Below are 12,886 nucleotides of genomic sequence, written 5' to 3' on the forward strand. Positions count from 1 at the left end.
AGACAGACAGACAGACAGACAGACAGACAGACAGACAGACAGACAGACAGACAGACAGACAGACAGACAGACAGACACACACACACACACACACACACACACACACACACACTGATGTAGGTGCAAGTGCAGCTACAAAGTAATACATCATCAAGGCCAGACTGTTCAATAAGAAACATTTTGTAACATTAATAGAGAATGTATTCTAATCCAGGTTAGAGCTATTGATCTGCACAGGCAGTATGGAACAGAGAGTTTGTGATGAAAAAGCTGAAAAGATTTTTTTTTTTGCATGCAGTCAAAATTGCAGGTTCAGCTACAAGACAGCACAGCTGGAGCTGGTGTCTTGCTCAAAGACCCATCAGCAGATCAACAAGCCCTACAAACCATTATGTAGCTTTTTTATTTCCTTTAAAATGGTTATAATGATTAACCTTCTTTTTTTTGATCTGCCACAACTATGATTAAAGCTGTTCTTATAAATATTTTTATAATAAAATGACTGTGTAATTTTAAGGTAAATGGTTTGCACTTACATAGCGTGTTTCTCGTCTTATCGATCACTCAAAGCGCTTTACACTACAAGCCATAGCCACCAATTCACACACACATTCATACACATACATACTGTGCCTTTCTATCACACACACACACACACACACACACGTCGGGGGCCAATTTGAGGGTTAACATCTTGACATGCAGACTGGAGGAGCTGGAAATCGAACCACCGACCTTCAGATTAGTGGACGACACGCTCTATCTCTTGAGCCACAGCCGGGGATCACTCATGATTACGCTCATGGATCGCTTAGTTTCCCTTCAGGTCTATGGAGCAATTTGTTGTGTTTGAACTTATTGTTTTGGTTATATGCAATTCTACCTTTTCGGTTCACTATTCTCATCAGCGTTGTTTCCAGCCACAGCAGAAAAAATGTTTTCAACAAAAAAAGCACTGCCTGCCAAGCACCAAACAGACTGAGAAAATGAGCAAACTATAGCTGCTGAACATAGTGGAGCATTTAGCAGCTATAGTCAGACATTTCCCTCAGGTGTCGGTGGAGACCAAAAACAAAGCTTCAAGGAGAGTGAATATTGGACATCGAATCGTCAGTTGGCCAAATGAATGATAATGTTGCTGCATATCTGTTGGATGCGGAAACTGCTTTGCTGACATGTGGGCTACAACAACTAGGTGATAATATGATAGTTGTGTGGTTTAAGGTTTGCTCAGGTTCAGGCACAACGTCTACTTGGTAAACAGTTAAGTAAGAGCGGTCTCCTGTGTAAAAGTGTCACGTTTTGCAGTGGTATAACGCTACTTCTGTCTTTGCTTCTGACAGACCTCATTCATAAACAGTCGTCTTTTGCATGGTCACGTAAACGTAAACACAAGTTGTTTATGTATTTGAACAAATGACCAAAGCTGATGGGTTTTTTTTTTGTTTTTTTTTGGTGTGGACAGTCTCTAAGTCGCTTAGAATCTCTCTAATCACCTGACCAATCTTCTGCCTTTTTTAAAGCAGTGCGTTTCGGGACCTGCGGGTTAATTGACAGATAGCGAGCACTGAATCGTCCTGATTTGACAATCTGCTCGATTTCCATCCGCGGCAAATGATTCTTGCTCTGAGTGATAGCGCAACAGAGGCCCGGCTGCTTTTTGAAGAGAGTAACCCAGACAAATGATTTGCAGCTGAGACCTAAATGGACTCCTACAGTCTCCCTGAAGCATTACTTCTGACAAGAAGACATTCATCACACTACTAAATGGTTTGTGTATTTCTGCTTCGATGGCTTACACCAACAAAATACATGCCATTGTGTATTACATAAACAAAAGATTGATGATGATCATGAAACACCTCAATAAATCTCTGACCCAGACTGGGGTGTATATAAGTATATTGACAAGAAAAAATGAAAAGTCATTTGAGGATTTAAAGAAATGATACTGTCATCTTCAAACTACTTAAAACACTATTACAGTGTCCAAATGAAAGCAGCTGATATTTCAAATGTAGCATGTTAGAGTAAAGGATGAATTGTTTTGACTGAGCCCCTTCTTGCCTGTTAAGTCTCTCTCCCCATTAACGTCATCTGACAGCTCAGATGACGTTAATGCTCTGCTTGCCTAAATGTCTCCTGCCCGGGGAAACAACGATACACCGCAGAGAGGAGCGGGTCTGAGGGCGGAAGAGGAGAGAATGATTTGCCCCTCTCATTTCTTCATCTCCTTCAGAGCGGCATTCATCACCATTAGTGTTCATTAACATGAGTTAGTGATTGTTAGGCAGCAGTGTGCCAGCAGGCATCTGTAGCCTGCCGCCAGCATATCTCCTCGCTGTAATAGACACTGACTGAATGTGAGAGTGGTGGAGGGATGTGAAGATGATGGCGGAAGGAGGGAAGGTTAAGCAGGGTAAGGAAGGACTTGTCAAATTCTCATAAGATTACTCTTAATTTCTCTCTGGGGGACTCAAAACAGTTTCAAGTAATAAACCTCAACTGTCTCAGTGGTGAACTTGCACCAGTGCAGCAGTGAAAGGTAACAGAACACAGCAAAGAATAAAGAACAGAAATGAGCTGTTATGACAAGTCTTTTGGTATATTAGGGCAGGTTTAGGAAAGGTCTTTATCATTACAGACATTTTGACATTTCATAGAAAAAACACAGGTCACTAATAATTCTATGAGTGTTAATGAGTGTTTTGCTAAGTCAGGAACAACACCAGGACCATGAAACTAAGGCTATGTACACTCATATGAAAGCGATCTCCATCCAGAGGTGCGTTGTAGCCCTGTATCAGAAATAATCTCCATCCATACTAACGCATATCACTTTTTTTTTTTTACAGGAGGACAGTCTCTATCACATTGAGAGCATATATTTGGGTATAGTGTTTTTTACTGTCTGGCATTCCTTTTGCAACTTACAGTATACACTTATAAACAGTCACCAGAGAAAGCTCATACATTGAATAATTCAGGGCACAACAGTGTGAAAGACAGTTTGTTGAGACAATGCAAGCACTCTGCATCAGTGTCGTCCCAGTTGGCCGAGGTAGAGGCTATCGTACAAAATAGACTTGAAGCCTGAATCGCTGGACCATGAAGAAATAAGACCTAGGCTAAAAGGTCTTCTGTAGCGACACCATGTCACCATGGAGAGGGTAAAAACCTCGTTTCAGACGGTTGAGAGTTTGTTTGTTATTCATCCTCCCTTCTGTTATTACCTGTCAATATATCTGTGTCCTTCTCCTGCACTCACACACATCCATTCTTCCTCCCTCTCTCCTTGAGCCACTGTTCACACCTGCAGCTAAAGTAACACCTTCTCCTGCTTTAATGATCTCTCAGGGCAGGTGGGCACATCATATTTCTCTTGCAAAGACTGGTGGCAAATAACCTCTCCCTCCCTTAACAGCCACTTTGCTGCTCTGAAAGAGCCATTTTGTCTGATGACCTGTATCAATTAAAGCAGTTGAAAATTGCCACCCCTCCTGATGCAGGGCGCACTTTCTACACAGAGCGAAACAGCAGGTATGATGACATAGTGACAGCAGCTGGCACCACTTCAATCCCTCTGGCAGCAGTGGCACTATGAAGGACGGTAATGGAGGAGATAGATGTTTCTGAAAAGCTGCCATTTTATGGTCCTAACTGCTCTATTTGACTTATACAGGAGGCAAAATATGAGATGTTTTATATTCATAAAATGGAACAAGTGGTGCTGTTCTGCCCATTTCTCCCAACATCAAGGAAGATGGAAGAGTTTTGTTCAGTTCTGTACAGTGAGACAGCGAATACGTATTATTTGAATTATTGATGAAAATATGAATTATTAATTTGATTGATTGGAAGAGTGTACTCACAGTTTGACTTCTCCTTTGTAGCTTTTTAAATCCTCCCTCCATGTGATGCTGATTTTTTTTGGATGGACCACAACAGTGGGGGCCAGCACTATCAACGCAAATATCCATGACTGACTGAGTGATGAGGTTACACCATTGGTCGGTTTTTCCCCATTGGTTATTACATTATGCTATTACATCTTCAATGGGGCGTTTGCAAGCAATGTTGCCAGCTTAGCGCCTTAGTTGCTAGATTTACCTGCTTTTTAGACCTTTCCTTTCATTTTTCTCAAAATAACTTTTTGGACAAACCTTTATCTACTTTCTGTAGAAGAGAGTCTAATGATTGGGCATTTATATTATGAGTGTAAATATATTTTGGGTCCAATATAAAACTAGTTACTGTTCTGGATTTACCAGGTAGTAAGAGAGAATACTTTTCTGCAGTGCCTCATTTTAGTCCAAGAGACATCGATGATGCAACGTTGTGCAACACACAACATGCAACAAAGAATGCTCCGACCTTCTGAGGCTCTATTTTAATGTTCCACCTGACAATCATCTGAAGCACATTTTCAGCACACTCTGCCTGTGCGTAGCAGGCAAAGAGTACACGTGTTGTGCACCTGCCTATGTAGGCACATATTACTCTCTTGATAATGTGTCCTTAAAATAACAGTGAAATACTGCACCAGTGACTTCAGACCAGTTTTTGGTTGGTCCGTCACAACAATCGGTTTCTGCTGCCTCAAGATAGCAATGCTCCAACAATGCGCCTGACCATACCTCATTTGAAGAGGAACCATGGGTGCTCAGGTGGGCGCAAGTGTATTTGCTATTTAAACAATGTGGGCACTGGATAGGAAAATGACAACTGCATGTGTCTGATTCTAGCAAAGACACTTGGGTTTCACTTTGTGCTGCTTTTCACAGGGTGTAAGATAGGACCGTTTGTCTTTATGTCTATGGTGAATTTGTCAGATGATGTCAGAGTTATAAAATCTGAATGTTAGCAGTGCAGAGCAGCAGCTTGGAAATGGCCTGGGAGTTAACATGTACTATAAATGGGCTCACTGTGTCATACTTGTTCCATTGTCTGACAACAGAACAACAAGACAACATGTGAATGAGAACAGCTTTAATGGGAATTCGGCTGTCTATGTGAGCACAGAGAGTAGGACAGAAGCAAATGGATAAAAGGGCTGAAACCGGCTGAAACTATGTCAAATGAGACATGATGACGTCATGAATGTGCCAATTAGCTTATTATTTTTATATTTTTATATATATTTTATATTATAACTTTTCCAGCAGGCTTTAGCTCCTTTCCACTGAAAGTTGTTGTGAAAGCTATTATAAATTCCAACGCTGCAAAGTTGTTAATTTCTAATTATTTTCTTTTAATTAGCTGAATCATTACAGGGAATATGTCTGGGCAGCCAAGATGTAAACTGCTGTGTTCTGGAGGATGGACTGCATTGAAAACCTTTATTTATTTATTTATTTTTTAATAAAGCTACATGGTCTCAGCACACAGTTTCTGTTCAAGGATCTCTAATGTAAAGTCTCACTTTATGAAGCTTTGTATCAAGGTTATCCGGTCATGTAATGTAGGTAATAAAATTCTCTGCTATAATGAATGGTTTCCTTTCCAGGAGTGCTCAGGTGATTCTCATCAGTTTCATCCTTCATCGTCTAATCTGTTTTCAGTCTTCCTGTTGTCAGAGGGCATAAAGCACAAACATTTCAAAGTCTGTGCCGATGAGCAGAATAGGCGCTGCAGTCTCAGTAGTCAGCACTGTACAACACTTTCTGTGTTGAGTTAGCATGTTCGCTCCATGACGACTTTCCGCACCCCAAAATAATGCATTTTAAATAATTAAGCCTTTGGAGAATACTGCTGCTGTTGACCAAGACACTGGCCTCAGAACTGTTCAGACATAATGAGGATGGGTCAAATGCAGGAAAAAATGTCCCCATAGGAACTCATGAAATATCACTTAACTCAACTAAATTGCGTAATAAAAGCCATTACATTTCAGGTTAATAAGTTTGGAGGTACACGACCCTACGGGGAAAAAGACGAGGAGAGGACATACAGTTTCAGGGAGGTTTAGGATTTCTAACACAATCTAAATGCTAAATACTGAACAAGTCATGATGATATGTGTTGCTGGTTCTGACTGCCAATATTCTAAGAGTCTAAGAATGAGAGCAGCCATGCTAAGTCACATTTAACACCATCGTTCTTCCCCTCTTTGAAGGCGTTAGAGTTCAGTGGAGGGAGAAGGAGAGGGCTGAAGAAAGGGACTGGAGGTCTGCCAGATGAATGGACAGTTGAATAGTCCCTCCAGTCCATAGAAAGAACATAAAGTTTGGACTAAAAGCTGACTGTGCTATCTCACAGTAAATCACATTCAATCCTGCTCCTATTTGTTCTTTTGTGTTTCTCTTCCCCTTTTTCTTTGGTACCCAACAAAATAAGGGGAGACATTCAGATCTGGCTCTCTTCCTGTTCAATCATCTGTCACGTGGATGGATTGCGATGAAAATGTGGGTTCATAATGACACTGACACTGACTGAATAAAACTCAGCAATTTGGTATTACAAAGCTGTATCATTCAGTCAGTCATTCATCAATAATGCATGTTACATCAGACATTACTCAGCCTTCTGTGGCAGGTTGTGTGGTCAGGATCTAGCCTCAGCCTTTCAATTTATAAAATGAATCTGAAGGGGCCACGGTAAAGTTAATTTAAATTAATAATAATTAACACATCAGAGTTGGCATTCGTTGTATATGGTTATGAAAGAATGACAATATCTGTTCATAGAAAAGTAGGAAAATGTAGTGAGAGAATGTTGAGATGTTGCCAGCTCTAACACAAAAACATTCACGCAGAAATACAAAAAAACAGCAACAACAAAGAGCAAAAAAAAGTGACTCACCTGTATGTTGTCAAAGGATGTTTTGTTGGTGACATCATACAGCAGAAGGAGAGCTGAAAGAAGCAGAGAAAGTATATCATTTCAAAATTCATATCTATAAAGCATTTTATCCTGTAAAACAGAAAAAAATTCTCGCCAAATATTTAATTTAGTCTTTATTCTTGACTATTTCAGATTAAATTATGAAATAGTTTATTATCACTCTGAGCACAAGGCTGATTAATTCTGTAGTCTCTCTTGTCCTGTGACACATTTAGAACTCAGACAGACCAGGGGTCAGACTTTAGCTGGTAAACTGACAAAGCCTTTTATTTAGCAGTCTGACCTGTTGATGCAAAACATGCTGATGACATTGGTTAAACTTCATTGAGGATACATTTGAGTGCTGGTTTGAATTTGCCCCATCCATGGCACTACTGTCAACATGGCTGCACTAACAGGACTCCAGTTTTCACACTGTGAATCAGACTCTTAAAACCTGTTAAACCCTGTGGAAATCATTGTGAAAAAGATATAGTCTTCATGCTGCGTTTTTAAAATTAATCAAAAACACAGATAAATAAGACCAATTAAAGCACTACTCCACTGAGTAAGCACTGCACCCCTATAACATTTAGAAGTTTAGACAGTTTAGGAAAAAAAAGTATCAAAATAGATGCAGCTCAACCAGAGATGTCCACACATTCTTCTTCCTTGTCAAAACCTGGTGTCTACATTACCCACAATGCAAGCTGATCACCGGCAGTTCAGTGAAAGAGATTTCGGAACATCCACTTGCTCGCTATATAGCGACACTATGGTCAATCAGCCATTTTGCAGTGCTGTTCGAATTTTCAACTCTAACTTTCATCCCCTATATAGTGCACTACTGAATTGTCACGAGCCCAACAAAATGCAGTGTACAGAAGCTGTACACTATACTATACGCTGTATACCATTGCTTTAAAAACTATGTAATTAAAAAAAAAAAAAAAAAAAAAAAAAGATAAATTACACTTTATTGTCCCTGAGGGGAAATTTGTCTTGGGCAATAGTGCGATTCATAGTCTGAACCACGTAAAAAAACAGAAAGTGACAAAACGTACTCATAGCATATATTTCAATGTCTTTTGGCTCACACACGTGATGCAGATGCTCTGCCGTTTGTTTACGCAATAGAGATAATAATTATGAATATCCAGTGCTTATTATGATCAGAATTAATGTAAAATAACACATTTAAGGTGCTTATATAACCGATGTGATCACCTGAGCACCATCTTAATCTGGCGAGTAGATATACTGTAGTATTAAACAGTTGTGTGTATTTTGTAGGTGTTCCACTTTACAGAGTGAGTGAGGATGAAATTGAGTAGATGAGAGTGAAAGGACCTTTTGAACAGACGCCTCAGTCCATGCCCCTTTATCTATGAGCAGTTCACCTGGGGAGTGCAGGTATTCGAGAGGCAGCGAGGGGCTGTGCAGCTGAGAAACAGGCGGCCCAGGAGGGATGAGCATGATACAGACTGACAGCTGTGTAATAAAGCTGAGCTGTAGACTAGACTTGTCCTGGAGGTGCTTCTCAGTCCTCTGCTATCTGTTATCACTCAATGGTTGAAGTCAGGACACAGAAAAATCATAAACTGCTATGACTGTTGGTGAGAGTGAGAGTGTGTGTGTGTGTCTGTGTGTGTGTGTGTGTGTGTGTGTGCGTACCTGCAGATTCTGTGAGGTCTATTAAACATCCTCTCAAAAAGCTGTTTTTTAATAATAATGTTCCTGTATCTGTAAAAGGTCAGCCTCTTTTGTTATTAGTGAAAAATTAGATAACCAAATCACTCATTTGTAATGTGTGTAAAATATACAGGCCAACCTTTTTTTTCTGAGCACCGGAAACAATGGATTCAATTCACGAAGTCTCATTATACTTGAGATTTACTGGCAAATGGAACAGTGAAATTGAGGTTTAGATGAGGAGGTGAGCAGAGACAGCGAGTGCAGAAGAGAGAAAGACTTGATGTGAAAAGGAAGAGCAGTAGCAGGAATAAAAAGCAATACAACAGAGAAGAAAGAGCTAAATTGGTGAGACACTTTAAAAGGTGAACAGGAGGACAGCCATAAAGAGAAAAGATAAAACACAACACAGATGGAAGTAAGGCTAAAGCGAATTGAAGAAAACTTTATGATGAGTACATTCTCTCTTCTTCACATTTAAACTCTCTTTCCCCTCACACAAACACTTAATTTCCAACCTCACAGCTTTACATCATATGGTCTAATTTCTTATTTTCCCTGGTGCAGCATACATTGCATGAATCTTTTCATAATTTTATTTTCAATTTGAACTTCACCGTTTTTCATTAAAATATCAAATGCATTATGAAGCCTACGGGAATAACAATGTTAGAACATCAAACATTACAGCCTTTTTTAGACAATTTAGGACAAGCAAACACTCAGGCAAACAATAGATTTTGTTAATAACCTTCTATGAAACACAAATGCGCTACTCGTTGAAAAAACAGATCGTTCAGTATTCCTTTTAAAGCACTGAAATATTTATGATTTTCCTTTTCCAAAAGTACAATCTGTTTGCAGCAAGGCAACACCAATACAATCTGTTGTTTTAGTGGGCATGGAGCTCATTCATATGTCACTTGAAGATGTTAAATTTAGCATAATGTTAATAAATGTACTAATTTTACTAGATTTGATCATTTGTAGTGCAGAAGCATGTGAACTGGATTAACTTGTAACTAGATTTATATATCAGCCCTGGTTTCCCCAGATTTAATCAGGTACTCTTGGATCCAGGTCACTGGCTGAGTCATGCGTCAAATGATTAGTTTAAAAGAATGTGAAAACAAAAACAAGTCAAAGACCAAGTGAAAGGAAAAGATCGCACAGGGTGCATTTTAATTTCACTTATTTTGAGCGGGAAGCAAATCTGCATTTTCCATAGAGATCAGCAATAGCGCTCAGGTCCCCTTCTTCCTAACCAGAGGCTTCCATCAATCTCCAATGGGTCAAATGAACAGTTGTGTAAAATCACTTTGTGAAAGGAGACTTACGAACTATATTGCAGATTCACTGTTGTTTCATCCTTGACCCTCCATGCTTTCTTGTTGGGATTAAATGTTTTGCAAAATTTTATTTTTTCAACCCAACAAAATGTAAACTGCATTTCTTCTTTGTGTTTTTTTTTGCCTGTTTCATTTTCTTCTTGTAAACCAAGATAAGCCTCCTGAAAACTGAGAAAAATAATAAAAAAAAAAAAAAAAAAAAGATTGACTGTCTACACTTTTTCTCCCACACAGCAGATACACGGACTATCCACCACCATCTATAATAATCCTCTCTACATGCCTCTCTCACTGTGTCCTCTTCCAGAGCCTCTCCTAACTCACAGTCCCTCCGCCCTCCCACATTCATCCTCTCTGTGGATGCATTGGCACTTTAGCTCTGGACTCTCTCTGTCTGCAGCTCTGCTTTGGCCCCAAAAAAAGTTATGGCGACGACAATTAGCTCCATTTATCATTCTCCACCTCGGCCTTGTGGATGAGTGAGCGCTTGCAAGTTGTGTTTAAATGGGTTTAAGGTCATGAAAGTTGTGCTGTCAGGCTTCTATAAACTGAGCGGCCTGCAAATCCTTTACTGCACCATAATCTCACTGTCAGCGGCTGAAACATGAATCTTGTTGCATATAAATATAACAGTGGTAAACCGTAAAACTGTTACACTGACCCACAGCTGGTCCAAGTCCTTTTGCGACCCTAAGCATAATTTGAATTGTGCCTTGTAGAATTAAACATAGTGGCCTCAAATTATCATCATTTATTATCAACAGCTTGAGGCAATGTCAGACTTGGCAATTATTTCCCTGCCAAAATCACAGCACTGTACACTGGTGTTGCTAACCATAGCTGTAAAATGTTGCTGGACACTGGTTTAGCTCTCATCCAGGAGTCACTAGCATAGTTTCCATCTAAATTTAGCACAAATTGAAAATTAATTTCCAGATATTTGGCAAAATAAAATGCTATTTGTTGCTTATCTGTGTCTACAACCATTATATAACATTAGCAGTTGGGAGCATTGAGTTAAATAGTTGGTTCAGTTAATTCATAAGTTGCCTGCCATTGAACTATTTCAGGTTTTTCCACTTAAGTTTGCTTTGCTTAGGCACAAATTAAAAGCGCATAAAAAATAAAAAACAGACCTATTCATCTTAAATTAATTTAATTACTCTTTAAAGGGACCCTGTGGAGTTTGGACAATTAGTAGTGTTTTGGAGCAATGTTTTTAGGGTGAGTCCCTGTTTTGTTTTTTTTTTTGTATGTGGATTCGGGCATCAACATTCACACCCTGTCATTGGTTTCACGCTGTTTCGCTGATCTACAGTTGATGGCAGTAAACGCACCAATGAACGCACCAATGTGGCATGAAAGGCAGTGGAGAGAAATACTTAAAACTGATGTAAACAATGCAGGATTTTAAATATCTAAAAAAAAAAAAAAACTGGAAAAGACAGCACATAACATGTCTCTTAGACCTCAAGCAGTGCACGATGCATTTTGGTGAGAAACATTGAATGTAAACATAATTCATGTTTGTTTATAAGAAAACTCCACAGGACAACTTTGGGTAATTGGAATCGATCAATGACCTTATCACGCCATTGTAATTAGATTATGATCATTAAGTATGAATGTGCTACAGGATATAAAAATATTACTTATAGCACCTTTAATCGTCCTGCTTACAGCTTGGGTGTATCATCATTAAATTCCACATTAAAATAAGCAGCATTACCGGTGACAATTATTTTTTTAAGCCTCTGCCACACAAAGCCTTTTAAGATTCATACACAATTCATTCCATGGCTTTGCCCAGGGTCAGTTGATGTAAAAAGATGTACAGTGCAGCTTTAAGCAGGGAAGAAAGCCACGAGGCTTACTCTGAAACCTGCAACGGCTGCTTGATAAGCAGTGACATGATAAGCTCACTGCTGAGAAACAAGGAAGGAAAAAAAAAGTAGGCTTTTTGTTTGTTTTAGGAGGTTTTTGAAGTCTCACAGAGACTGACAGTGCAGGGTGAACACAGTATGCAGGCAGATCAAAATGTATGTGCTTCCGTTTGAACAAAATACTGAAAGCTGGACAAACCACCGTAGCTCTAGTACAGGGCTTGAGAGACTTCAAAAGCTCACTGACTGTCTGTTGCTTCAACAGGCGTTTGTTCAGGTTAGACTAAGTCGCAGTGAATCACAGTCAGCAACATTTATAGGCTTGGTATCTACATGGGTGTTCAAGTGATGACTCAGCTGTTACTGTGATACTGCAATTAGGCATGGAACTGTATATATGAAACTGTCAAACTTCTTACACGGGCTGTAAAAAAGGTTGCATGTTCTGTCCCATGTTAAATATTTGTCTCCAGTAATGCCAGAGACCCAGAGGCTATTTCTAATTTCTAATTCATTTCTCACTCCAGCTCTTATGACAGAAAAGTGAGGAGGTGATCAACATTTTAAAAAGGTCACATCTCTGATAATTAGGATGCGTGGACCTCCTTGATGTAGCACTGTGCTCTATGGTATACTGTAGATAGTGCAACTGGCTGGACTCATCCTGTGACAGCCTTTGCGGTAATAATGGAAAAGTGATTGAAAATCCTGACACAGAGGTAGGTATAAGTGTGTAAGGCTACACTCCAAAGTTGTGAGATGTGGTTTTTCAGAGGATGATATGCTCCATAGGCGTCTTGCCTGAAACTGGCTCTGCTAAAAGTCCTCCAGGGTCCCTTTCCTCCAGGAGATGGACACAAATAAATCCTGCTGTAATTATGCAGGCTGATCGCCAAACCATGACATGCATTCTGAGGATAATACACAGACACAGATCATTTACACTCACTAAATCAAGTATGGATGTAGTCGCTGACACACAGAGAAAAACTTCCACTGCTTAAGTTAAAAACTTAAATGGATTATACAGACACACAGTCCAGATGGTAAAACTTCCCTTTGATCACACAGGGATTCCTGACTGCACAGAGATTAAAAGACCACTTCAATTTATGCATTCTCAATACATTTGGGGGGGGG

The 12,886-nt window shown here is 39.6% G+C and overlaps 1 protein-coding gene across 2 annotated transcripts in view; it reads right to left on the bottom strand.

The window, feature by feature from the left end:
• The window catches only part of LOC111657776 (ras-related protein Rab-26-like), a 51,039-nt gene that overhangs the window by 13,960 nt on the left and 24,193 nt on the right, over window positions 1–12,886 (bottom strand). For both annotated transcript variants that reach the window (XM_023410087.2, XM_023410086.2), the window contains one exon: window positions 6,802–6,854. In XM_023410087.2, the coding sequence (XP_023265855.1) occupies window positions 6,802–6,854 (53 nt within the window). The remainder of the gene's footprint in view (window positions 1–6,801; window positions 6,855–12,886) is intronic.

Source organism: Seriola lalandi, unplaced genomic scaffold (genome assembly GCF_002814215.2).
Source record: "Seriola lalandi dorsalis isolate HSWRI2012SDOR001 ecotype SW California unplaced genomic scaffold, Sedor1 jcf7180002054412, whole genome shotgun sequence".
NCBI classification, from domain to species: Eukaryota; Metazoa; Chordata; class Actinopteri; order Carangiformes; family Carangidae; genus Seriola; species Seriola lalandi.